Source organism: Natator depressus, chromosome 15, assembly GCF_965152275.1.
Source record: "Natator depressus isolate rNatDep1 chromosome 15, rNatDep2.hap1, whole genome shotgun sequence".
NCBI lineage: Eukaryota > Metazoa > Chordata > Testudines > Cheloniidae > Natator > Natator depressus.
In genome coordinates, this window is record NC_134248.1 from 25,685,506 (window position 1) to 25,709,016 (window position 23,511).

Below are 23,511 nucleotides of genomic sequence, written 5' to 3' on the forward strand. Positions count from 1 at the left end.
TGTTCTCAGGATTGCTGTCTGGAATTGTGCAAAACCTCTGAGGATTAAGAGGTTGTCACATGTCATTGTTACTTCCTGTATCCTGGCAGAGGTAAATAAAACATTTAAATCTTTTAATGCTGCTTTGGCAAAGCCAGAGGGCCCAGTGAGGGCAAGTCTCTTATTAATAGAACCTTGACATACATCACTTTTCAACTGTATAATGGCTCCCAGGTGGAGCTCAAGTCTCCTGCATAAAAATAATCTATACAAATGCAATTTAGGTATTTTACTACATGAGAAGTAATACCAAATGGTGTATTACAATTCTAATCTGTTCATCAAAATCACTTCACATTAGGGTTAGAATGGCAATTAAATAGTTGTCACAATGGCCTCGAGTTTTCTGAGTCACTTTAGGCTCAAATACACAACATTCAACATTTGGAGATTTTTGCATTAAGTCCACACCTAAAGCTCCATTGCTAAGGGCAGAATTCCAGGAGCTCTGGCGTTTGCTAGGAAGAATCTGTGGGTCAGATTCTGATCTCAGGTAGGCCAGTGTAACTCAAGAGTAGTTCCCATTACTTCAGGGGTGTAGCTGAGATCAGAATTAGGTTCAGCATTTTAGCATAATACTATTTATTAATTTGAAATATTAATGAATAACCTCATCTTTTATGGATCAGTTTTCTCTGATTATATTTTGCCTGAGTTTGGTGGAAGGACAAAAAATGACACCAATATTAATTAAAATGGGCTTAAGCAATTTCTTAAGTGAGAAAGAGATTGTTAGTTGTCAGATGGAAAAAAATAGGAGAAAAGACTGCTGGGTTTTACTCCTGGCTCTGTCACTGGCTTGCTACGTAGCCGTAGGTGGGTCAGTTAATTTATCTGCCTCAGTTTACCCACTGAAATAATATATATACCTAGCTCCCAGGGCTAAAGTACATAAGCATTGGATGTGTCCCAGATAAGTGTCCTATACTGAAAAGTAATTTTTCACACCACATCCATATACTGTCCATGCTGATTTGGTCTGTGTGTGTAGAGAGGGGCAAAACTTTTTAATAGGCTTTTAAAATGTTGCACAACAATTAAAAGGTATTCCAAAGCCATTGAACAAGGAGCTCCTAATTCCTTTTTCTTGGGCGTGGACTGTTTTTCAGGGAACAGTTACCACTCTTCTGATTCTCAGAAATTCCTGCACCATAGATCTTCAAGGATTAGTCCTATTGTGCACGCATCAAAGGTAGTCATGGTTAGTAAAGTAAAAGTCACAACTAGGAACATTAAATTAGAGTTCTTTCTTTCTTTCTTTCTTTCTTTCCAGACGCTATCACTGATCTCTGAAGCTGCTGACCTCACAGCCTCTTTGCTCACTCTGATGCTATAATCTACTGTGTGCAGTGACCCTATGGTTCCTGGAGCAGCGCAGATTAAACAGATACCATGAATAACTGGAGTCAATAAAAACAGTTTCAAATAACCTTTCAGACAGGCAGATGGGGAGAGGACAACAGAGAGCAAAAAAATTAATTCACAGCAAAAGCAAATAGTCACGACTGACAAGAATTCAGCACACCAGAAGAATAAATTAAACATCTCAGAATAAAGGGCGTATGGAAAAGCACCATCAAACAGCAATGCACATGCCATTATTTGTTCCTGCATTACACCCATTAGGCTTTTTAAACAAAATTCTGCTTTTGGAGTGTGTTAATCAGCTGTGCAAGATATTTACAGCAAAATTTGACATTATGCAAAACTTGATTGTTTTATTTACAACATATAAAAAGCCCTGGATATGTTCACTGAAAGCTTGGTGAGGAGCATGAACCTTTCCAGTGAGCCTGGGCCCAGTTTGGAGTGAAAATGTTCATCGGTTTCTGGTTTTGCATCAATATGGTATGAGACCTGTGGTCTTGATGCCAAAGCAGGTGAGACTGTAATTCTGATGGGAGTTTCACATTGTGATTTTGGGTTAATTCCTGAGCGAGATCTGAATGTTCAAGGTCCTGTCTGCTCTGTACAAACGTTAAAGATCCCATAACACTTTATAGCAGAGTAGGGGTTTGCCTGGGTATTCTTGGCCAAAATTTCGCTTCCTGTCACTCTTGGTTATCCCTTTATGGCTGGAATTTCCTTCCTTACCTTGTGTGCCATGCTCTCCTTTAAAACTCTTGAGAACTCACTTTTTGGTTCAGGGCAAAATTGCTATTAAAAACTGAAAGACTGGGCTCCATGTGTCCAGATTCAACAGATGATTTTATGTATTCAAAGCACAAGGCAGGAAAGATTAATTAACAGAGGGAATCTAGGAGTTAGTTGAAACTGGATGCCAAACAGTAAACCTTCTTTTCTGCTACTTAAAGATTATGACCAGAAAGCTTGGTGGAACAGTGAATGCCTTGGCCTTTTGCCCTTAGAGTTTTGATTTCTAATTCTGTTTTGGTAACAAAACTACCTTAACATTATCTCTGGACTAGAACTGTCGGTGAGTGGTGGTTGTAAATCAGAACTGAGGTGCTTGTCAGAGCCATGTGGGGAAATTCTGATAGGCCTTGCCTGCACTCTGCTTTCAGGGTAGGACATACAGCCTCACTGTCTCTCAGGTGAGCCTCTGGGCTTGAGCACTCCTGCTTCACACCATGAGCTCTTCCCAGCAAGTCCAACTGAGATGGACTCCTGGTCAGATTTGTATACTCTTCAGGGACTCAAGCACCTCAGCAAGTATATGCAGTGATACCCAGCAACCTTTTCAAAACATAGGTAGATTAGTCAACTGGAACACAGCATCCCGGGTCCTTAGGTTAGCATACGGAATGAAGGTTACAACATAGGCCATTTAGCCAAGCCAGTGCCATCAGCCAGCCAAGCTGCTATGAACTCCATTTCAGGCTCTGTCTCCTGTGTCAGTTCAAGGTGAACCACCAGTTCACGTACCACCTGCTGGAAATTCCAGATGTTAAGTGTTGATTGTTCAGTCCTTGGGACTTCCACTATCTCCTGTTCTGCCCCAAGAAGACACACAACCCTTTCCCCCCTACTAAGTAGCCATACAAAGCACAGTAACAAGGAATGTGTAGGATTCATAAACATATTAAAAAAAAATCCTACTTCATCACAAGGGGCACCTTAATTCTCCAGAAGATTATAAATGTTCCTCCTCAGATGATGCCTTGCTGCTGATGTACTTTCACTTTCTCTTTGTGACAGACAAGACCTTTGAGCTTGTCTGAACAGGTAATCTTCCACCATTCTTTCATCAACATCCTTTTGTGGAAGCATTCTTGACTTGCCAAAACGTGTTTAAACACTAGATTGATTGTACTATGAGAAGTTAAATAACTAGGGATGCTTGATTACATCCAAGTTGGCTTCAGAGAGCTGTTTGCATTCCTGCATTTATGAGAGAATATTTGAGTGCATGCCTTTTATTAACTGTTTTTCTTATGGCCCTCTATTCCCTCTACGTTGACTTTTTCATCTTGAGTTACACTTTGTTACAGCATAGCTGGGATACTGAGGATGGTTTTACCTGCCCTCCTGCCTCTCTTATTGACTCCAGATGTTGATATTCTCTTGTTTTCACTTTCCTGTTCTTGCTTTTTAATCTGGGATTTTTTTTTACTCTCTCTTTAATCACTTTGCATTTTGCTGCACATCTGTTCCAAAATAAAAAACAATTGATTGGCTCAACAGAGCCAAAAATTCAGAGAACACTGCATTATTTTATGCATTCGCTGCAAATAAAACAATGTGTTAGTGGAGAATTTGTTGTTCAAAGGTCAGAAGAATAAATTATAGTTGCACAGCAATTATACTCTGTCCCCTTCAGTTTATGTAATATTCTGTATTGCTGTATCAGCTGTTAACTTTATGCTTTATGTGCATTTGCTGTGAAAACATTTGTTGTGGATTTCCAGATTTCTGAGCATATAAATTCTTAATCAATATGTTCCATTAACATGGGACAAGGGGGTTGTATAGAATTTTCCTTGCTATAGTAGAGTCAAGCTTACGTGTCAAGGGGCACCTTAGAAATGCTATAGGTAGAGATGATGAAAGGCAGATTAGGTCAAGATGGAGCATGATATGCTGTGATCCATTGCCTCTATCGGTTGTTTGTTAAAAGTGGTGCGTGGCATGCTGTGATCTGCTGTTTTCATGGAGGTTGTTCTCATCAGGATGGAGCAGGGATCTCACTTCTCAGGAGGCTGCTCACAGACTTATAACTCTTTATAGTTTATCCTGGGGGGGGGGGGGGGGGGAATCGTATGTCAGGATTAGAAATGGGCCAGGTTGGTTCATGTCCATTATACAGATGAGGACAGGCATAATATTCCAGATACTGGGCTCAAGAGAAGGCTGGTTACGGTCCATTGTGGAGATGGAGCCAAGCTTGGCATCTGGAGCAGGGATAAGGTTGGTTCTGGTCTATTACTGAGATAGTGCCAGACATGACTTCTGGGGCATTGGAAGTGGGTGAGGTCAGTTCTGGTCCATTACAGAGATGGATCCAGGCCTGAAGTCTACGCCATTGGGAGTGGGGGAAGTGGGTTCCAATCTGTTATAGAGATGGGGCAGGTGTGGCGTCGAGGGTGTTGGGAGGTTGGTTCCTGTCTTTTTTTATAGAGACAGGTCCAGGTGTGGTGTCTGGGGCATTGCGAGGTCCGTTATAGAGATGGGGCCAGGCATGGCATCTGGGGTGGCGGGCATGGTTGATTCTGGTCTGTTATCAAGATGGGGCCAGGCTTTTCGTCCGGGGCATTGGGTGGTAGGCTCTGGCTCATTATAGAGATGGGGCCAGGCATGATGTCTAGGGCGGCAGGGAAGGTTGGTTTCAGTCCATAATAGAGATGAGACCATGTCAGGGACTGGGAGGTTGATTCCGGTTTGTAATGGAGATGGGCCGAGGGGGGGTGTCTGGGGTGTTGAGAGGTCAGTTCCGATCTGTTTTAGAGACATTCCCAGGGCTCTGGGAAGTCTGTTGCAGTCCATTATAGAGATGGGCCCATGCAGGGTGTCCGGGGCGTTGGAGGTCTGTTTCGGTCCGTTATAGTGATGGGCCTACGTGGGGTGCCCGGGATGGTGGGAGATCGGTTCAGGTGCGTTCCAGAGACGGACGGGCCCATGCAGGGTGGCTGTGGGGCTGGGAGGTCAGTTCTGGTTCGGTACAGAGACGAGCCCGTACTCGGAGGTCGGTTCTGGTCCAGTCCAGAGACGGGCCCACGTGGGGTGTCCGGGGCGGTGGGAGGTCGGATCTGGTCCAGAGACGGGCCCATGTGGGCTGTCTGGGATGGTGGGAGGTCAGATCTGGTCTGGTCCAGAGACGGGCCCATGTGGGATGTCCGGGGCGGTGGGAGGTCGGATCTGGTCCGGTCCAGAGACGGGCCCACGGTGGGACGTCGGTTCGGGTCCGGTCCGGAGCCGGGCGGTGGGGCGATCTCCCCCACTCATGCAGGTGCAGCGCCGTTGCACTGTCCCGTCAGGTGCTGCAGTGATGGGGGTGCCCCGAGGCTTGGTCCCTCAGCAGGGATCGCCCTGGGCCGAGCCCCTCTCCGCCCCGTCCAGCTTCTCCCTGAGGGGACGGACTGGGGCTAACATCCACTCTCACAACCCCCCATTGAATGGACTCGTCCCCCTCCCCGTGGAATGGATCCTCCCTCTCCTCGGATTGGTGAGTCCGCTGGACATTCTCGCTCTCATTGGCTGAGGGGCGACCAATGGGGGTGGGAGGAGGAGGCATGTCCCGCCCTCCGTGAGGCGGCCCCTCTGGAGGCCGCGCAGGGCGGGGCCTGTGGGGTGTTAAGGTGCTGGGCTCGCCGCACCCCGTAGAGGAGGAGAGGCGGGAGCGGCCATGAAGGTGAGGGGCGGGGGTCGCCGGCGGGGTTAGTCCCCGGGCCCGAGGAAGCGCTGTGGGGAGCCGCCAGGATTGTGCCCCCCTGGTCGGGAGTGGCGGGCTTTTGTGCCGGTGCCCGGCCCGCGGTCCTGCCCCCCCCACCCCTTGGGCCCGAGCCCCCGTGACTTGGCAGCCCATGAGCCGAGGCCAGACTCTGCCCCCCCCCTCCCCGGCTCCGGCGCCCGGCTCCCGCTCGGGCTGAGCCCCAGCCCCCTTTCCGGCCACGCGCCGCTCCGCCCGGCCCGGCCCGGCCCGGCTCGGCTCGGCTCAGCGGTGCGGGCACTCGGGGTCCGGCCTCTGGGATCTTGCCAGGGAGCTCGGTCAGGGCCCGGGTCGTGGTGTGACTCGGGCCGGAGCCCGGCCGTTTTGCAGTTTGGCTGCCGCTGAAGCAGCCCGCCCAGGGTAGGGCGGGGATGGGCGGGGATGGGGGGGGGGGGGTGTCGCGCTGTGTGGACGCGTTAGTACGGCTGGGAGACCCAGTTCCAGCAATTGTTGGCAGCGCAGCGTGGCTGCTCAAGCATGTGCTTGGAAACAGCCCATAAGAGCGGACACGAGTTTGCAGTGCAGCATTGACATACCCTGAAGGGCTAGCTTGATCTGACCTCTTCACTGCTGTACAGGGCCTGGAGGAGAGGTAAGCGGCTCTGCCAGATACCATCCACTAGCTGTGAAGGGCTCAGAGATTGTAAATGGACCTGCTTTTGATGATGAACTTGAGACTCTGTCTTGCTGTAGGGCTCTTTAGTACTAGCTGCTTGCCTCCTGAATTTGGTGAATGTTCACAGATCTTGGGTTGCACCAGATCCTGGTGTCATGATCTGGCATGCGCTCCAAGATTTAGTAGAACGTCTTTATGGGTCAGAGCATTCACATGTATTTGTGTGAGGTAGAGGTGGTGGTGTGCATTAGGGCACAGTATAGAATCTGCAGTTCATTAAATTTGAACTGTAGAGGATTCGGCGGGGGGAATGAAAAAAGTTAGGCTTGTCCTTTTTGGTATGTGTCTAATAGATAAAGAAGCCTTGAAACAGTCTTTCAAACTTTCCCTCCCCCCAAATAAAGTGTGTGTGTGTATATAATATATATATATTTCGAAATCCCAGCGATCCTCCAGCTAGGGATGACCAGACTAAATATTTCTGGAAGTCCTGAGAATCTGTTTTGTGAAATTTTAATGCCTTGAGTGCACAAAGGTGCTGAATCCTTAGCAAAGGCTTCTGTTGTTCGCAAAGTTAGCTATTTAAGTTATATTGATAACAAAACCAAAAGTTTTAAACCAGAACTAATAATCCCTTCTCCTCACCCTGCTTCACTGTCACTTCTTGACTCTTATGTCATATTTTATAAACTTCTAATTAGGATGGAACTTATAGAAAAAACAAGCTGAAAACTGTCTTTAGGCCTCCTATATAAATAATAATAATATAATAAAAAAATAAGGGGATCACAAGTCCTGTAAAGAAAAGTATTGGGCATGGAGGAGATAGTTAAGGGCTCTTGTTGAAAAGAGGATAAGGAGATGCTATCTAGCAAAGTTAATAAGTTATTTTTGTATACATCTTTCTTACTTTTGGCATGGTCTCATTCTTAAACAGGGTGGCCAAAACTTTCAGGCATTCTCTACAGTGTGTGTGGTTTAGTTACCTTTTCACAGCATTGATTCTGTACAAAGAATCAGCTGTTGATTAGACGGGTTGTAGAAAGACCTCATGCAATATATATTTTGGATTTTCAATTAAAAGTGGCCAAACAAGCATACAACATAAAATCTAATCAACACTTCTTTTTTTATCAGTTCTTATTTTAAAGTAATCCATGATTGGTACATACGAGAAACAAAATATATTTTTCCTAAATATATACCCAGTATTGATGATGATGTGTAGAGAGCTGCTACAGCTTATTGGATAGATAAACACAGAAAAACAGATGTTTAACTAGCTGGTAGCCTGATTGTTGCGACTCTTCATCCTTGCCATCCTTATCTTTCCTTGGGCTTCGGAGTAGCAGCTGTGTTAGTCTGTATTTGCAAAAAGAAAAGGAGGACTTGTGGCACCTTAGAGACTAACCAATTTATTTGAGCATAAGCTTTTGTGAGCTACAGCTCACTTCATCGAAAGCTTATGCTCAAATAAATTGGTTAGTCTCTAAGGTGCCACAAGTCCTCCTTTTCTTTTTCCTAGGGCTGTTGCTATCCAGCAAAAAAGATGATCAACCAACCAACTGCCCTCTCTGTTCTTCCTCATCTTTTATGCATAATTCATTCTTAAATATTGATTAAAAAACCAAAACTTTGATCAATTTTATACCATATTTACAGAAACATGCAGGTAGTTCCTTAGTAGCAGGTAGTTCCTTATTAAAGGTAAGCAGTCGAGAAAATTCTATCTGCTTTTTTTAACCCAAGTTTTAAATACTGGTCAAATTAAATTTGATTTTTGTTTGTTTTTTACTCTTATTTGGTAAGGCCTTGCATGTAACTCCACTTGGACATTAAAACTTACCAAGGCCTGTGGTGGGTTCCCCATCACTGGAAATCTTAAAATCAAGACTGAATGAAAGTTTTTTCTAAGAGATGCTTTAAGTTCAGGGGTTCCCAAATTGTTGTTCTTGCTCTGTGTTAGTATTTGAGCTTGATTGTTCCATCCATTCATTTCTCTAAGAATCAGTAAAGTTTAGGAGCTGCTGTATCTAGTTCAAACAGGAAATAATTGAAATAAATCCTGTGGCCTGTGTTATGCAGGAGGTCAGACTAGAATGGATGATCAGAACGACCCTTCTGGCCTTATCTGCTGGGGTTGGAGGAGGGGAGAACCTACTCTGGGCCAGCTTCACTGAAGGTACAGCCGGAACTAAATGAACAGTTTCACTATCATGTTGCTATTTGCTAACACAAACTGTAGTGTTCAAATTCTCTACAGGAGGATGTTTTATTCCTCCCTCCCTCTCCTCCTCCTCCATTAATTTCATATATTTAAAAAAAAAAAATCCAACACTCTTCCTTCCATCCCCCTAATTATTTGGCTGTAACTACTTAACAGTGTCCTTTTTAATTATGTTGACGTAAGTGTTTTGAACCATGGCTTTCATACATGTTGGAATTATAAGATACTACTAGACATTAATTATAAATTCCTTCATTAGACTCTCAGGCTGAATGGTATTTATACAATTGCTCTAAACGTGCCTAAAACGCTAAATAATTAGCAATATACTACATTCAAATAGTAACAAAACATTTATAATCCTTTGATCAAAATACTTACAAAAGAGCTTAAACCTAGGGGTGCTTAGACCAATGTTGGTTGGTTCTAACTTGGTGTGGCAAGTATTAGCAGTGATCAGCTCAAGAGTTTATCCTTTAACAAACAAGTGATGTCATTGCCAATTGTTAACTTTGGTCAAAACCTGGTTTTTAGCTCATTTGGAGTCACTACTGGTTCAACATGCAGAAACGATTCTTTCTTATTATTAACAATCTCTGATAATTGGGGCATCTTCTTCCTTCAATCTTATCAGTTACCTTTCAGGTCCATTTTTCCAGTTAAGCCACCTTCTTTCAAGGGCTTCTGATGACTGCTAATAAATCTGCACTTTACAAGATCTACAAAGATTCTTTTAAAATTAATCCTTTATATCCTACAATATTCCTGGATGCCCAGGTTCTGATAGTTGGCTAATCCTTACTTCAGTACTATCCCCACTGAACCATGCAAGTGCCCTTTAGTGGAATTGCAGTTACTTTAATGTACTTAACTGTCTTACGAGCTATAAACTATTACTCATGAATGCTGGACTGGCAGTTGTGGTTTTTAAGTTTCAATTTGTTTAATGTTATCTTTGTCAGAGTCTCACATGTCTATTACAGAAATAATTAAAAGTGCTTGTAACACGTGTTTTAGTCCTCATAGATTAAAAAGTGTATGTCTTGTGGGTTGCTTTTAAAAAATAAGTAAATAAAATTCTCAGCACGACTCCATTCCTGTCTAGTAAAACTAGGATGGTCAGAGAGCACTTGAAATTTGCACAAGAAAATGAGTATTGGTTAATCTACATTCTTTTTGGTATTAAATGAGGAAAATTGAGGTTTGGGTTAATAAGAACTTAAGTTCCTTAACTGTCAGTTTCTAAAGTGCTGACTGTATATTGGTAAATCTTTGAAGACTGTCTTAACATGTGTAAACAAGCATGAATGTCTGATTACATACCTCAGTGGGAACATTTGTCCATAATGTATGTTAAAGGGATTTTTATATGGTAGTTAAACCATTACTGCCCAACACTTTTTGGCAATAAATCCCCTCTAAATTGAGCCTTTTCACTTCAAATAAGCTTCTTGAAAATATACTGACAGTGACGGACTTAATCCACACAGGGATGAACATAAGGTTTTAATAGACACGTGATAGCTGCTTAGGGGCAAAAAGATGGAGTTCTTAGATTCATGGATCTCGTTGCTAAAGGAAACACTGTGACTAAGAATTTTAAGATGGGTTGAAAAATCCAGTATTCTCAGGTATTTCTGTAGTAGGGTGAAAATCTTTAACTCCTTTTCAGAAGAGTGTGGGGGAAGCTTTAAATTATGGTAGTGTCCTGGGAGCACTCCATATACAGTTCTCCTATTACGTCTAGTGTAAATTCTGCACATGGTGTGCTTGCAAGATTGGGCTCATTAGATTTGTCTATGAATATTTGGTTCTGGGAGTGCCTATAATGTGCTAGGTGCAGTACAGCTGTAAAGGAACACAGGGTCCTAACCCTGACAATGTTTAGCACCTTAGTGACACATTTAACCAGAGATGTTGAAAACTTCCTACAGGAAAAGTGAAGGCACAAGGTTTGTGTGGGCTGGAGATGTACAGAATCACTATGAGGGGCATTTCTCATTGAATTTCAAGTTTACCTGAAACTTTCTCTTGGAAAGATTTAGATAAAATATCTTTAATTTGTGACCGGGTTTCTTATAGCTTCCCATTGACTCTTATAAACTGGAATCTCAAAATTAGAGGAATATTTCCTATCATATTGAAGGGTACAAAATTCCTGGGTTATATATATTTAATTCTGCATTAAATTACCACAAATATCAGGTTGTTTTCAGTTCATTTTAGAATAAATTTATAAATTCACTTTAAAATGAGTCTAGCTAGTGGCTAAAATGTGAGTTGTGAGTTAGAAACCCGTCAGTCTCCAGATAAAATGTCTGTGCACTTCCATGCATACCTCACTGATAAAGGCTCCTGCACTAGCATTTAATCTTGAAATCACAAACACGCGTATTCCATTTTCTTTCTCTTTAGCTGTAAGAGAATCTTCTCCCTTTTCAGTGTCTTCCAGTGTAGTAAAGGCTTGAAAGACAAAACCGCTTTAAACATACCAATTTAAAATTCGTTGCTTGGTGTTTTCCTTAAAGGTGCATAAATCCTTCAGTCCTATCACTCTGATTTCCTTCAAGAAGGAAGGAACTCTGGTGCTGGTCTGATCAAGGAACACATCTTTCTTTGTGTAATCATTTTTGAGTCTAACTAAAAAGTGTAATTGGATTTGCACAGTCTGTCTGAATCTTAAAGTACCTGCCTCCTGTGAGCGTAGATTTTAAGTAGAATATGTATTACAGTGGATTGCCTTCCCCCATGCAAGAGACTCCAATATAAAATATTTCCAAGGATAACAATGTGCGTATTTCAAAAATGAATGCTTTTTGGGTGCTCCAGTTTGATTTTAAAATTAAAACATGGTCAGTGTGTATTCAGATCTGTTCATAATAGCAATTTTATTATAATGGCTAAATAAAAAAGCCTAATGCAAGTACAACAATGTTGCACCTACTGAAAGGGCTTGGAAAAACGTACTTGCTGCTGGGAAAAGCTAGGCTATCCCTTTCAACAGAATTTCAGTTGTCCCTTTAAAATAAGATTCTAACCCTTTTGGCTGTAAATATATTTCAGATGTGAACCAAATATAAACTAATGTGGTTTTGTCGCCTGGAGGCTACAGGCAGCTCCAGTGCCTCTGCTCTCAAATGCAGAAACCCCATGTGTCGGGTATTCTTGTTTGGGTGTAATCTGCTTCCACAAAATCACCTTTCTCCATTTCCAGCAGCAGATTCTTTGCTCAGCCTGTGCTGTTCGCTATGACCTGATTTACTGGTGTCTTTTTCTCATCCTTTGAGTGTTTCTGCTCACTAACTGCTAGTCTTCCTTGTGGGTTCCTGTGTCTTTGCTGACTGATTCTTAGTCTGCTTCTTTCACTGATCCACTCTCCTGAAACATGACCGTCTCAAGTTCTCTACCTTGCCTGCTTGTGCAGTGCCCCCCACCAACTGCTCTCAAAAGAGGCCCTTTGCTTATTTTAACTGCCCAGACCCCAGTTGGGAAGCACAGGACTGAGACCATTCTAAGCGTTATTACTGTGTTAAGTTACTGTACTCTGGGAATTCATACACAGCACTAGTGGATGATGATGTAATAGAATGAAGCATCTCTCTGGCTTTAAGATTACTCGATAAGTTTATGGAGGAGATGGTATGATGGGATAACATGATTTTGGTAATTAATTGATCTTTAAATATTCATGGTAAGTAGGCCTAATGGCCTGTGATGGGATGTTAGATGGGGTGGGATCTGAGTTACCCAGGAAAGAATTTTCTGTAGTATCTGGCTGGTGAATCTTGCCCATATGCTCAGGGTTTAGCTGGTTGCCATATTTGGGGTCGGGAAGGAATTTTCCTCCAGGGCAGATTGGAAGAGGCCCTGGAGGTTTTTCGCCTTCCTCTGTAGCATGGGGCACGGGTCACTTGCTGGAGGATTCTCTGCTCCTTGACATCTTTAAACCATGATTTGAGGACTTCAGTAGCTCAGACATAGGTGAAGTTTTTCGCAGGAGTGGGTGGGTGAGATTCTGTGGCCTGCGTTGTGCAGGAGGTCAGACTAGATGATCATAATGGTCCCTTCTGACCTTAGTATCTATGAATCTATCTATGAAACAAGTTATGCACAGGTAAGACTCTTGAAATGGAGTTAAAACTTTTTGCCTTTACTGTTTTCAGGCGGGAGCCACATCCATGTGGGCTTCCTGCTGTGGGTTGCTGAATGAAGTCATGGGTACCGGAGCTGTCCGTGGCCAACAGCCAGGATTTGGGGGAGGTACTGGCCCATTCAGATTTGCACCAAATACAGACTTCTCAGCATATCCATCTTCAGGAGCCAGTATAGTCTGCAAAGCCTGTGGGCTTTCATTTTCAGTTTTTAGGAAAAAGGTGAGTATAATTTATTAAATAATACTTTACTAACACCAACCTCTCCTGACATGTCTACAGATTGAAGTATTTTCCCCTTTTACAGATGGGAAAACTGAGGCACCAGGAGGAGGGGTTTTAATGAGTTGCTCAAGGTCACAGAGGAAGTTGATGTCAGACAGGATTAGAAATTTTCCTATATTGCTTGTTCAAAATAATAACCAACGAAGTTGCTGAACAACTGAGTGATGGAGAAGCTGAGCAACAGAAAAGCCTCAAATTGACAACTAGTATTGTAGCATTTTCCTTAGAAACAAAGTGAACTTAACTGTGGTCTTAGTCCTGTGTCAGAGGAATAAGGTTGGCTAGGAAGTTGAAAACCTAATCCACTGCAGTAGCCTATCAGTTCACTTAGTCAAACAGGTGAGTTAATGAAAAATTTACCAAATAAAATTGATTGGAATTTTGTTTAAACTATGGATGTATTTCAAAACCCAACGTATAGATGACTGACTGTTCTATGTATTTATATAACAATAGTGTAATCTGTAAATTTAGAGTCAATTTGGCAGGCCAGCATTATCTGGACCACTCAGTGACCCAGTTCTCTGCAGCTAACTTGGAATAAACTGAAGCCCAGCTGTTTCTGATTTACAGAAAATCTAATATTCAGAGATTCTTACAACAGATCAATCTCTTGGCAGAGATTTCCCCATTTTAGTAATCTACTGTGCTTTGCATTCCTTCTGTGGCAATGTGCCTGAGCAGCAGCTAAGGGTCCATAATGTCTCAATCTAAGCTTTCCTAGGGCTAATTTATTAAAATTACAAAGAATGTGAGGAGAGAAATATCTAGGCTAATCATGGTAGTTGAGACAGTCATGTTAAGGGACTCTTGGATATACCAATTCCCCCTGCCTGTATGCAACTAGATCTCTTGAATTAGAACCTCTATTTACCTCGGGTTCTCGAAACTAAACACTGTCTAGAACTTAAGCCTGATTCTGGGTCCTCTGAAATCACTGGGAGCCCTCCCATTAACTTTAATGGGATTCAGGTGAGGCCTGTTCTGAATGGAGAATCAGGAATCTGAGGCTAATTGCTAGAGCTACCATGATCCCTGCCCTCCAAGTTGTTTGTTAAATGCAGAACCATTTTACTTGTTTGAAGGACCATCAGAGTTGCCCTTAGACCATCCTTGCCCTCAGTCTACTCCCCTCCCCACCCCTCCCCCTTTCTTGTTGGAAAAATTGCCATTCAAATTTGTCAGCCTGAAGATTCAGGAAAAGTGAACTTCTGATTTTTTAAGTCTAACTTCTGCATCTTCTATTTGCTACTGTGGATGTCCCTTACAATTTATTCTCCTGTAGGGTTGACCTGTAATATCTGGAAAGAGAATTTTTCCTATCTTTTTTCCCTCCAGATTTTTCCTTTGGAGATATTATTCCCTGTGGTGTCTAGTTTCTTGTGGTAGGAGAGATGAGTTTAGACGCCAATTTAAGACCTTAGCACGTCTCCAGGAAGGGTTGAGTATGTAACATTGACTTTTCCGTTTTCATATTAGAAATAGTAAATCTAAACCAGAGCTTTATGTAAAAGTTTGTGGGGGGTGTGTGTGTGTGTGTGTGTGTGTGTGTGTGTTTTTTGTATACAGAGATTATCCTACATGGCTTTGAGTGAAATGGACATGTAGGTAGTACTTTGTAGCTCAATTATAGTGTTTACAATGTTTGGCTCTACTTAGTGTAGGGGACATAAGTCTAATTAGAAAATTACCTTGTCCTTTACAGTTCATCTCTTCCCTTAAATATTCTTATCACATTCTTGCTTGAGAGGCTTTTGCAAGCTGGAAAAAAATACAGGGTATAGCTACATGGCAAAAACAAACAAATCCACAGCTGTAAGTGTCAGAGCCCAGGTCTACAGACTTAGGCTTGTGTTATGATGCTACAAATAGCCACGTAGCTGCTTGGGCTCTGGTGCCCAGGGATGGGATGGGAGGCTTCAGAGCCCACACTTCAGCCTGAGCCAAAACGTCTACACAACTATCTTTAGTGCTGTAGCATGAGCCTGAGTCTGTAGACTTGGGATATGAGACTTGTTGCTGTGGAGTCTTGTGGGGGGTGTGTGTGTGAAAATACCCATAGTGATATTCTTTTATTATTCTGATGTGTAACTGCTTTAAGAGTGGTTTTTGTTTTGTTTTTTGAGGTCAAGATTAAAGCTTACATTTTATTTAGCCATTGAACTGTCTTCCCAAAACATCTGGGTCCTCGTCAATATCTTTATAGAGGAGCTCTATGGAGACTTTATTTAGGAAGTGCAACTTATACTTCTAGCCACTGCTTCAGAGGAAGGCATAATTGTCTCCCATGACTTAATTTCCTAATAGCACAGTGTAGAAAGTGCTATCTTCATGATTCCAGCTTAGAAACTGGTTAGTATCTTGAATCATCAGAACTGAGTCTCAGTAATTTTAAGTATCTTAATGTAGTTCTCTGGGAATGGAAGCGGAACAATACATCAAGGCTTCAATAATGTTTCTAATGGTGCTGGATGACTGTTACACTGCAGTCATTATACATTGTCTTCTGTGACATTGCCCCTGTAGTCTCCATTGTCTAGTCAAGGAAGAATGTTTAAAATATGTTGGCTAACATTTTCAGAAACATCTCTTCTAGTCAAGATGAGGCCTGTGGGAATTGTGTACACTGTCATGTCATCACAGAAAGAGGATGCCTTGTATGCAGTCTCTCAATCAGAATTTGCAGTTGCAGTATCATGAAGGACAAAGAGGTTTCCAATCACAGAGCTGCTATTCTCCAAATTGTTTGCTTTGTGACCCTGCCACTTTCTAGTATATGCAGCTGTTGGTGTATACCTTGGATCTGTATTCTGGAAGTAAAAAGGCACCCCCAACAGCTTTCTGGTTCCTCTAACTTCAGATACATCAGCTGAAATCGATAAAGTAGAGGGGATGGAAGGTCTGCATGGCTTTGCACAGTTAATACTTGGGGAGGACGATAGTTCTTTCGTATATCTTTCTTCTGCTGGGAAAGCATTTTAAAAGGCCACTCACTTTATATCAAACTTGTCTGAAATTGCTCTTATTACTGTAAGAATGACTAACATCACTAAACCTGAAAGATCAGCTTTTTTCATCATTTTTACATTGTGCATTTGCACGCACCTTGTGTATAACCATACTTTCTCCTGTAGTCATATTTTGTGTGTGTGTGTGAGAGAGAAAGAGAAAAGAAACTAAAACATTCCCCAGAAAATAGAAACAGATTTGGTGGCAGGTATAGAACTTGAAATTACTTGCACCTCACTTTGAAATTGACTAGATTTCAAGTGAGTGTCCTTTTGACTTAACTAAAAGTGTGTATTTAAGTTAGTGTTGTCTTGTTAAAATTGATTAACTGTCTTGATGAATGTACTAGCCCTACAAATGCTCTGGAGAGTACCTGCAAAACTGTTTGACAGGTCAGTTTCACAGACCACTCAGAAAACATAAAAAGAAAAGGAGTATTTGTGGCACCTTAGAACATGAAAAAACTGTGTGTATATAAATCTCCTCACTGTATTTTCCACTGAATGCATCCGATGAAGTGAGCTGTAGCTCACGAAAGCTTATGCTCAAATAAATTGGTTAGTCTCTAAGGTGCCACAAGTCCTCCTTTTCTTTTTGCGAATACAGACTAACACAGCTGCTACTCTGAAACCTGTCAGAAAACATACTAAGATTGTCAGTTGAAAGCATAAGAATAGCAGTGGGTGATTGGGGGTGGGGGGAAGAAGGAAATAGCAACTACAGATTTATTTTCTACTCCTGTGAATATCTAGCATACAGTTTAATGGCTTTTTCGTCTTCCTGTTTAGCACGTGTGTTGTGACTGCAAGAAGGATTTTTGCTCAGTTTGTTCAGTCTTACAAGAAAATCTCAGAAGATGTTCTACTTGTCACTTGTTACAAGGGACAGCATTTCAGCGGCCTCAGTTAATGCGATTGAAAGTCAAGGATCTGCGTCAGTATCTGATCCTTAGAAACATACCAACAGATACTTGTCGAGAGAAAGAAGACTTGGTGGATCTTGTACTCTGCCATCATGGATTAGGTTCTGAGGATACAGACACTAGTAGCTTGCATTCTGCAAGGTCACAGACTTCTAGTTTTTTTACACATCCATTTTCTCTGTCTGTATCAGTGTCATCCTCTCAAGGAGAACTTACAAATAGAAGAGGAAGCACAGAAAATGGAACACCTGTACAGGTACAGTACCAGTAGTTGTGGTCTTACAATGAACTTATAAAAGTGCTGTCTTCTACTTTTTTTTTTTTTTTTTTAAATATACCAATGGGTGGGTGTAGGGTCTTCAGGAAATACTTTTTTTACATCCTGCACTTGAAAATGGAAGAACATGGGTAATTGGGACAAGACTGTGATGACTTTAAACTGTAACAGCTAATGTTAGCATAAGCTTTCCAATTTGAGTGTCATCTGTTACCTGTTTTAAAGCATTTTCCTTACTGTACCAGAGGGGGCTGTTTATCCTGATCTGATTCATTGTATATGCAGGGACAAGGTGGAATGCCTTCAGCAAATAACGAAGAAGAAGAAGAAGAAAATGCAGAAGAGCAGGTGAGAAATATGAACCACCTAAAGAGTAAACTAGACCTATTTGGCATCTGACATAGAAAACCATGCAGAGCCTTAACGCTGTTAATTTAGTTTGAGTGAACTAGGCTGTGGTGATGCATGTTAACATAGATATTTGAAAATATTGTTTAAAAAAAATGTAAATTCTTTAAACTATAGCAGGGATTAGCTAAAATTAAAAAATAAGAAATAATTGGTGTGTTTCAGACCCCTAGCGTGTCCAGAAAGCGAGCAAGAGCATCACTGTCTGATATTTCAAGTCTAGAAGATATTGAAAGGTTGAGTGTTCGACAGCTGAAGGAAATACTTGCTCGTAATTTTGTCAACTATTCAGGATGCTGCGAAAAATGGGAACTTGTGGAGAAAGTGAGCAGGCTCTACAGAGAGAGTGAGGAAAATCACAGGACACGTAGGTGTTCGGTTTTTTTTTTTTTTTTCCCCCCTTAAAACTAACTCTTGTTCTCTAGTGACTGGCTTTGACAATAGGTGTTGAGTGCTTTTGTCAGCTGCAACAACTGGAAAGCTATTTTAACTGTACTAGCTGTGTCCAGAAGAGCTGAAGCTGTGCTAGATCTGGCACATGAGTTACACTGTTGATCAGTATGTGTTATTAGTTCCCAAGATTGTACTGTTTTGATGACTTTTGCTGAAGCTAAATAAACTTGATCATTCTCACTTCAGCTTTCCTCAGAGTAGTTAAATTGGTAACAATTGCACTATTGAAAACCAACCCATTAGAGAAAATGAAATAGTTTGCACCCCCATACCTTTCACTGTGGTTTCACAAAGTGTTAGTTTTTTCTATGCCAAAAAAATCCCACTATTTCAGAAGAGAACTCCTAGTTTTTAGTGATGTTACTACTTCTCAGTGATAAAAGCTACACTAGCAAAAATCCCTCTACCAGGGGACCAGTCTCTCTCTCTGGCATAGCTGTGAAGCCATTGCTGGGACAAGTGATGGTTTTCTTATCAAGTTTCTGGTGTTTTTCCTAAAGCTAGCATTTTAACAAATATGGTTGCACTATGTTTATAAACTAAGCACGACTGAGTTAAATTGTCACAATTCTGCCACTCAAACAGTTACAGTATCATTTTGGGACAGTTTAAATGTGAACTTCAAGATTTTTTTTTCCTGTTTCTCTAACATCTTACAAAATGTGAAAGATTAATACCCATATCTACTTTTCATCATACACCATGACTGCCCTTTCATTTAATTCTACATCTTTACTAAATGCTTCGTAAGTCTTATGTCCCAATTTTTGTAAGGTTATATTTAGCCCTGTTAATATTGCATACATATCTGTAGTGGTCAAAGTCCTTCACAAAGAGGGAGTAAGTATTGTTCTCCATGTTTAACAAATGGTATAAAACTAAGGCCTAGTCATGGGATGACTTTGACCCTGCTATGACAGTGGGTGTGACAGAGCTGGATTGATACCTGTATTTGAATCCTAGTCCAGTACACTCTTCACTGGACCATGTGACATCAGAGGTTATTTGATCCTAAATATAGGACAAAACCATACTCTGCATCACTTGGCTTAATCTTACTCAGTTTATAATGGTTGTAAACGAAATCTTTATTTTACCAGTAGCTTTACTGTAAATGCAGATGGAAATGCCATGATGCTGAAATGAGTTAGCTTAGTTTCCTACATGTCTGGGATAGAATTTAGCTGCTTTTGCCATGACCTGAATTTCTCAGTCTTAACCCTGTCTGTTGCTTTGCAGAGGGAGAGAAGATACAACTGCATGAGAACGATGATGATCTGTGTAGGATCTGCATGGATGCAGTAATTGACTGTGTTCTTCTGGAATGTGGTCACATGGTCACCTGCACAAAGTGTGGCAAAAGAATGAGTGAGTGTCCGATCTGTAGACAGTATGTTGTACGAGCAGTGCATGTATTTAAATCTTAAGACCAAAAATACATTTTATAGCCACCCGGAGTTCCTGTATTTCGGGGGGCAGGACTGATGAAGCTTATGACGAACATTAGTTTTGCTATGAATCAAACATTTTGAACAGCAGGCTATAGAAGCATTTGAAACAGTTTCCTGTGATGTAATTTAAAATTGCAATTTGGTGATATGTACTGCAGGAGCTGCCTGAGTTACCTTATAAAGCCATGAAGTGTTTACAGCAGATCTAGCATCATTTATTGCTCTCTTCTGAAGAACACCGTAATCATTAGTTTGCTGAAGGTTCCAGTATAGTCAACAGAAAACTGCTTTACCATGACCATATTGTTGGATGACTCTAGTCTGGTTCATTTGGTGCATATGCATTGCTCCTATCAAATAAACTTGAGTAATATTTAATATGCGTTAAATAGAATGTAACTGTTCTGACACTATTGCTACAATGGTGTTAAAACAGTCAATAAAACAAGATTGTAGAAAGCACTGCCATTGCATAAGTGTTTCTGTGCAGGTAAAGCTAATCTATTTTCATGCTTATTACTTCATTCAGAATGTGTCTGATTACATGTATACTGTCCACTGTCCTTGAACATTCTTTGTCAAAGTGAACTGTGTATTCCTACAGAGCTCTGTTTAATTGCATCCAAATGCTAATTACTCAGTTTAAGAATAAAATGTAGTCAAAGGGAACAGGGGTTAACTTCAGTGGTCCCAAATTCATTCAAACCTATTAATTTTGCAAAGACTGAATTCTACATACTAGGAACTTAATGTGAATACAGATCAATTATAGTGAAACTAGTAGATGCTAACTTTTGGGAGCTATAGTATTACAGACCTTAACCATTAGCTTTTCTGGGGCTGGGGGGGGGGGGAATTTAAGAGGAATTGTAGCTTTTTTTAATATGCTTCTTGCTCACAGGTGTTTGAATCAAGACTAGGGTAGTGAACAAAATTGCCAATTACCTGTTTGGCCCCTGTGAAATAGGTTATTCAGTCCAGCTCCTAGATAATATCAAACCCATCAGTGGCAGTAATTGTTCCTTTAGAATACAAGAATTTCCCTTTAAAGGGTCCTGGAGTGGGAAGAGATTGAGGTAAATGACAGTGTAGTAGGAAGCCAGTATTGCCCACTACCTTTGCAGGCTAGATACTTAATAGTATAACTACTATTTTTTTTAAGGGGGAGAGCTAATGGCAGTTATTGAAATGCCTTTATTATCCAGTGACAACTTTTAAGCTGAGTTGAATTTTCACCCACAAGTCTTACTGGGCAAATGCAGTGTTGCCATATTGTATAGTTTTTGGTTTTTTTATATGTGGGTGTCTTTCAACTTTCTCTACAACCCACTATTCAATTCCCAGTGTTCATCTAGTTTGAGAAGGTAGGTGTTTTGGCAACTGCAGCCATTAGTACATTAAAAATACTTCTGGTTTTCTGTACTGTAGATCATTGGAGGTACACTGCCTCCCATGCCTACTCAGGACTAGAATGGTCTATAGCCGGGACTCAATAGGGGGGATTTCTGTAGCATTTTTGACAAAGGCACAAGCTGCTGAAGTGAGGGAGTAGGTGCAGTGGGGTTAGCTTTAGCACTGCTACTCTGTGTTAAAAATAGCTAGGTTTCTATTTAAATTAATAGACAAGTGCTGCAATTCAATCATTGTAACCCAGGGCTCCATAATAGAAGTGGTAGATTGTCTTCCATTTTCAACTCTTACGTGCCTAACTTATAATATTCTACTTAATTCTTTAAAATAACCAGCCAAAAAACAATCCTGAAATCTTTACTGCACAACATCCTGATAATCATTCTTGAAGAAAACTACTCAGACTTTATGCACAAGCTGGATATTGGCTAAACTAGCAAATTTGTCAATACTTTTAGAAGTAACAGGAAGTATAAACAACTGCTGCTGTTTGGTACAATTCAATATGCAGTTTACAGAGAATCTTTAACTGACATGACTGCTTATTTTTCAGAAGAGAACAAAACTCTGGCTTTTTTTTTTTTAAAAACTTTCTAAAAAGGTACTGACTTGTTCTTGTTCAGTTGGTAAGTTAATGTAGGGGAATGTAGCATATACATTACTTCCATTCTGAACAATGGCTGAGAGTTTAATAAAGGTTTGTAACTGGTCTGGGGTCAGTTTTTTTTTTTTTTTTTAAACTATTCACTATCCCCAAGTGTCATTTGACTAAGTCTCCAGTGGAGGTTAGAAGGGCCAGACTGCATGCTTTTGAGCAGCTGTATAAAGGAATCTCATGCACCCCTTAGATTTAGCCAGGTGTGCACAGTACTCACACCACAGCTCACTTTGAACTGGACTCTTCAGTAATGTAACAAGATTGAGTACCACCTTGTGAATGACTTAAGGAGTCTGCTTACTTACATTAATAAGCTTCAATGCTATCCTGATGTAGCCAGCCCCCTTCAAAAATCACTTCAGTTGAAACAGTAGCCTTGCCTGAAGCATATCCTGCTGGTGTTTACAACAAGTATAGAGTGACAGCAGCTACTTAAAATGTATAACAAATGAAAAAGGGGAAGTTGACCATAATATAAATCAGACAGCTAGGAAAATCTTGCTTCTTGGAGCACTGGTAGAGGAACAAGGGGAAAGGCAACTCCTTGATCTAGTCTTGAGTGGAGCACAGGATGTGGTCCAAGAGGTAACTATAACAGGACCACTTGGAAATAGTGACCATAATATAACAGTTAACATTCCTGGGGGGGAGAAACACCTCAATAGCCCAACGCTGTGGCATTTAATTTCAGAAAGGGGAACTATACAAAAATGAGGTTTAGTTAAACAGAAATTAAAAGGTACAGTGACTAGAGTGAAATCCCTGCAAGCTGCATGGACGCTTTTCAAAGACACCATAATAGAGGCTCAACTTAAATATACTCCAAATTAAACACAGTAAAAACTAAAAAAAAATAACCCACCATTCTGGCTTAGCCATGTAAAAGAAGCGATGATCTTTTAAAAAGTAGAAGTCAAATCCTAGTGAGGTAAATAGAAATGAGCGTAAACACAGCCACTGTAAAAATGTATTAAAAGCCAAAAACTCAAAAGGTAACAACAAAATGTTTAATACTTCAGAAGCAGGAAGCCTGCTAAACAACCAGTGGGGCCCCTGGACAATCAAGATACAAAAGGAGCACTTAGACAATAGTCATTGCAGAGAAACTAAATGAATTCTTTGCTTCAGTCTTCATGGCTGAGGATGTTAGGGAGATTCCCAAACCTGAGGAATTGTCACAGATTGAAGTGTCACTAGAGGACACATTGAGAAACTTAACAGTAACAAGTCCCCAGGACCAGATGGCATTCACCCAAGAGTTCTGAAAGAATTCAAATGTCAAACTGTGGAACTATTAACTGTCCTTTAAAGCAGCTACTGTACCCCAAAGATTGGAAGATAGCTAATGTAATGCCAATATTTAAAAAGGGTTCTAGAGGTGATCCTGGCAATTAAGAGTGGTAAGTCTAACATCAGTACCAGGCAAATTAGTTGAAACAATAGTAAAGAATAAAATTGTCAGACACATAGAACAACATAAATTGTTACGCAAAAGTCAACATGGGGAGATCATGTCTTACTAATCTATTAGAGTTCTTTGAAGGGGTCAACAAACGTGGAAAAGGGGGCTCTAGTGGACATAGTGTACTTAAGACTTCCAGAAAGCCTTTGACAAGGTCCCTCACCAAAGGCTCTTACGTAAATTAAATTGTCATGGGATAACAGGGAATATCCTTTCATGGATTGGGAACTGGTTAAAAGACAGGGAACAAAGGGTA

General features: G+C 41.1%; 1 protein-coding gene across 3 annotated transcripts; it reads left to right on the forward strand.

Moving 5' to 3' along the window:
* The first annotated feature begins 1,874 nt into the window (after window positions 1-1,874).
* RNF34 (ring finger protein 34) lies at window positions 1,875-20,491 on the forward strand. Of its 3 annotated transcripts, none has more exons than XM_074973052.1 (6): window positions 1,875-1,919; window positions 12,933-13,142; window positions 17,003-17,392; window positions 17,699-17,761; window positions 17,987-18,188; window positions 19,514-20,491. In XM_074973052.1, exons 1-6 carry the CDS (start codon window positions 1,890-1,892, stop codon window positions 19,699-19,701), a joined length of 1,083 nt encoding a protein of 360 aa, XP_074829153.1. In that variant the 5' UTR covers window positions 1,875-1,889; the 3' UTR covers window positions 19,702-20,491. The 3 variants fall into 3 exon arrangements, with proteins under 3 accessions (XP_074829153.1, XP_074829154.1, XP_074829155.1); XM_074973053.1 differs by lacking the exon at window positions 1,875-1,919 and adding an exon at window positions 5,721-5,848 and having other exon boundaries at window positions 19,514-20,488; XM_074973054.1 differs by lacking the exon at window positions 1,875-1,919 and adding an exon at window positions 8,622-8,724 and having other exon boundaries at window positions 19,514-20,487.
* Window positions 20,492-23,511: the final 3,020 nt, after the last annotated feature.

Coding starts and splice junctions, on each gene's coding strand:
- RNF34 (XM_074973052.1), top strand. CDS start 1,890: ATGAGACCTGTGGTCTTGATGCCAAAGCAG. Junction 1,920..12,932: donor TGGTCTTGATGCCAAAGCAG/GTGAGACTGTAA, acceptor TACTGTTTTCAG/GCGGGAGCCACATCCATGTG. Junction 17,762..17,986: donor AAGAAAATGCAGAAGAGCAG/GTGAGAAATATG, acceptor GGTGTGTTTCAG/ACCCCTAGCGTGTCCAGAAA.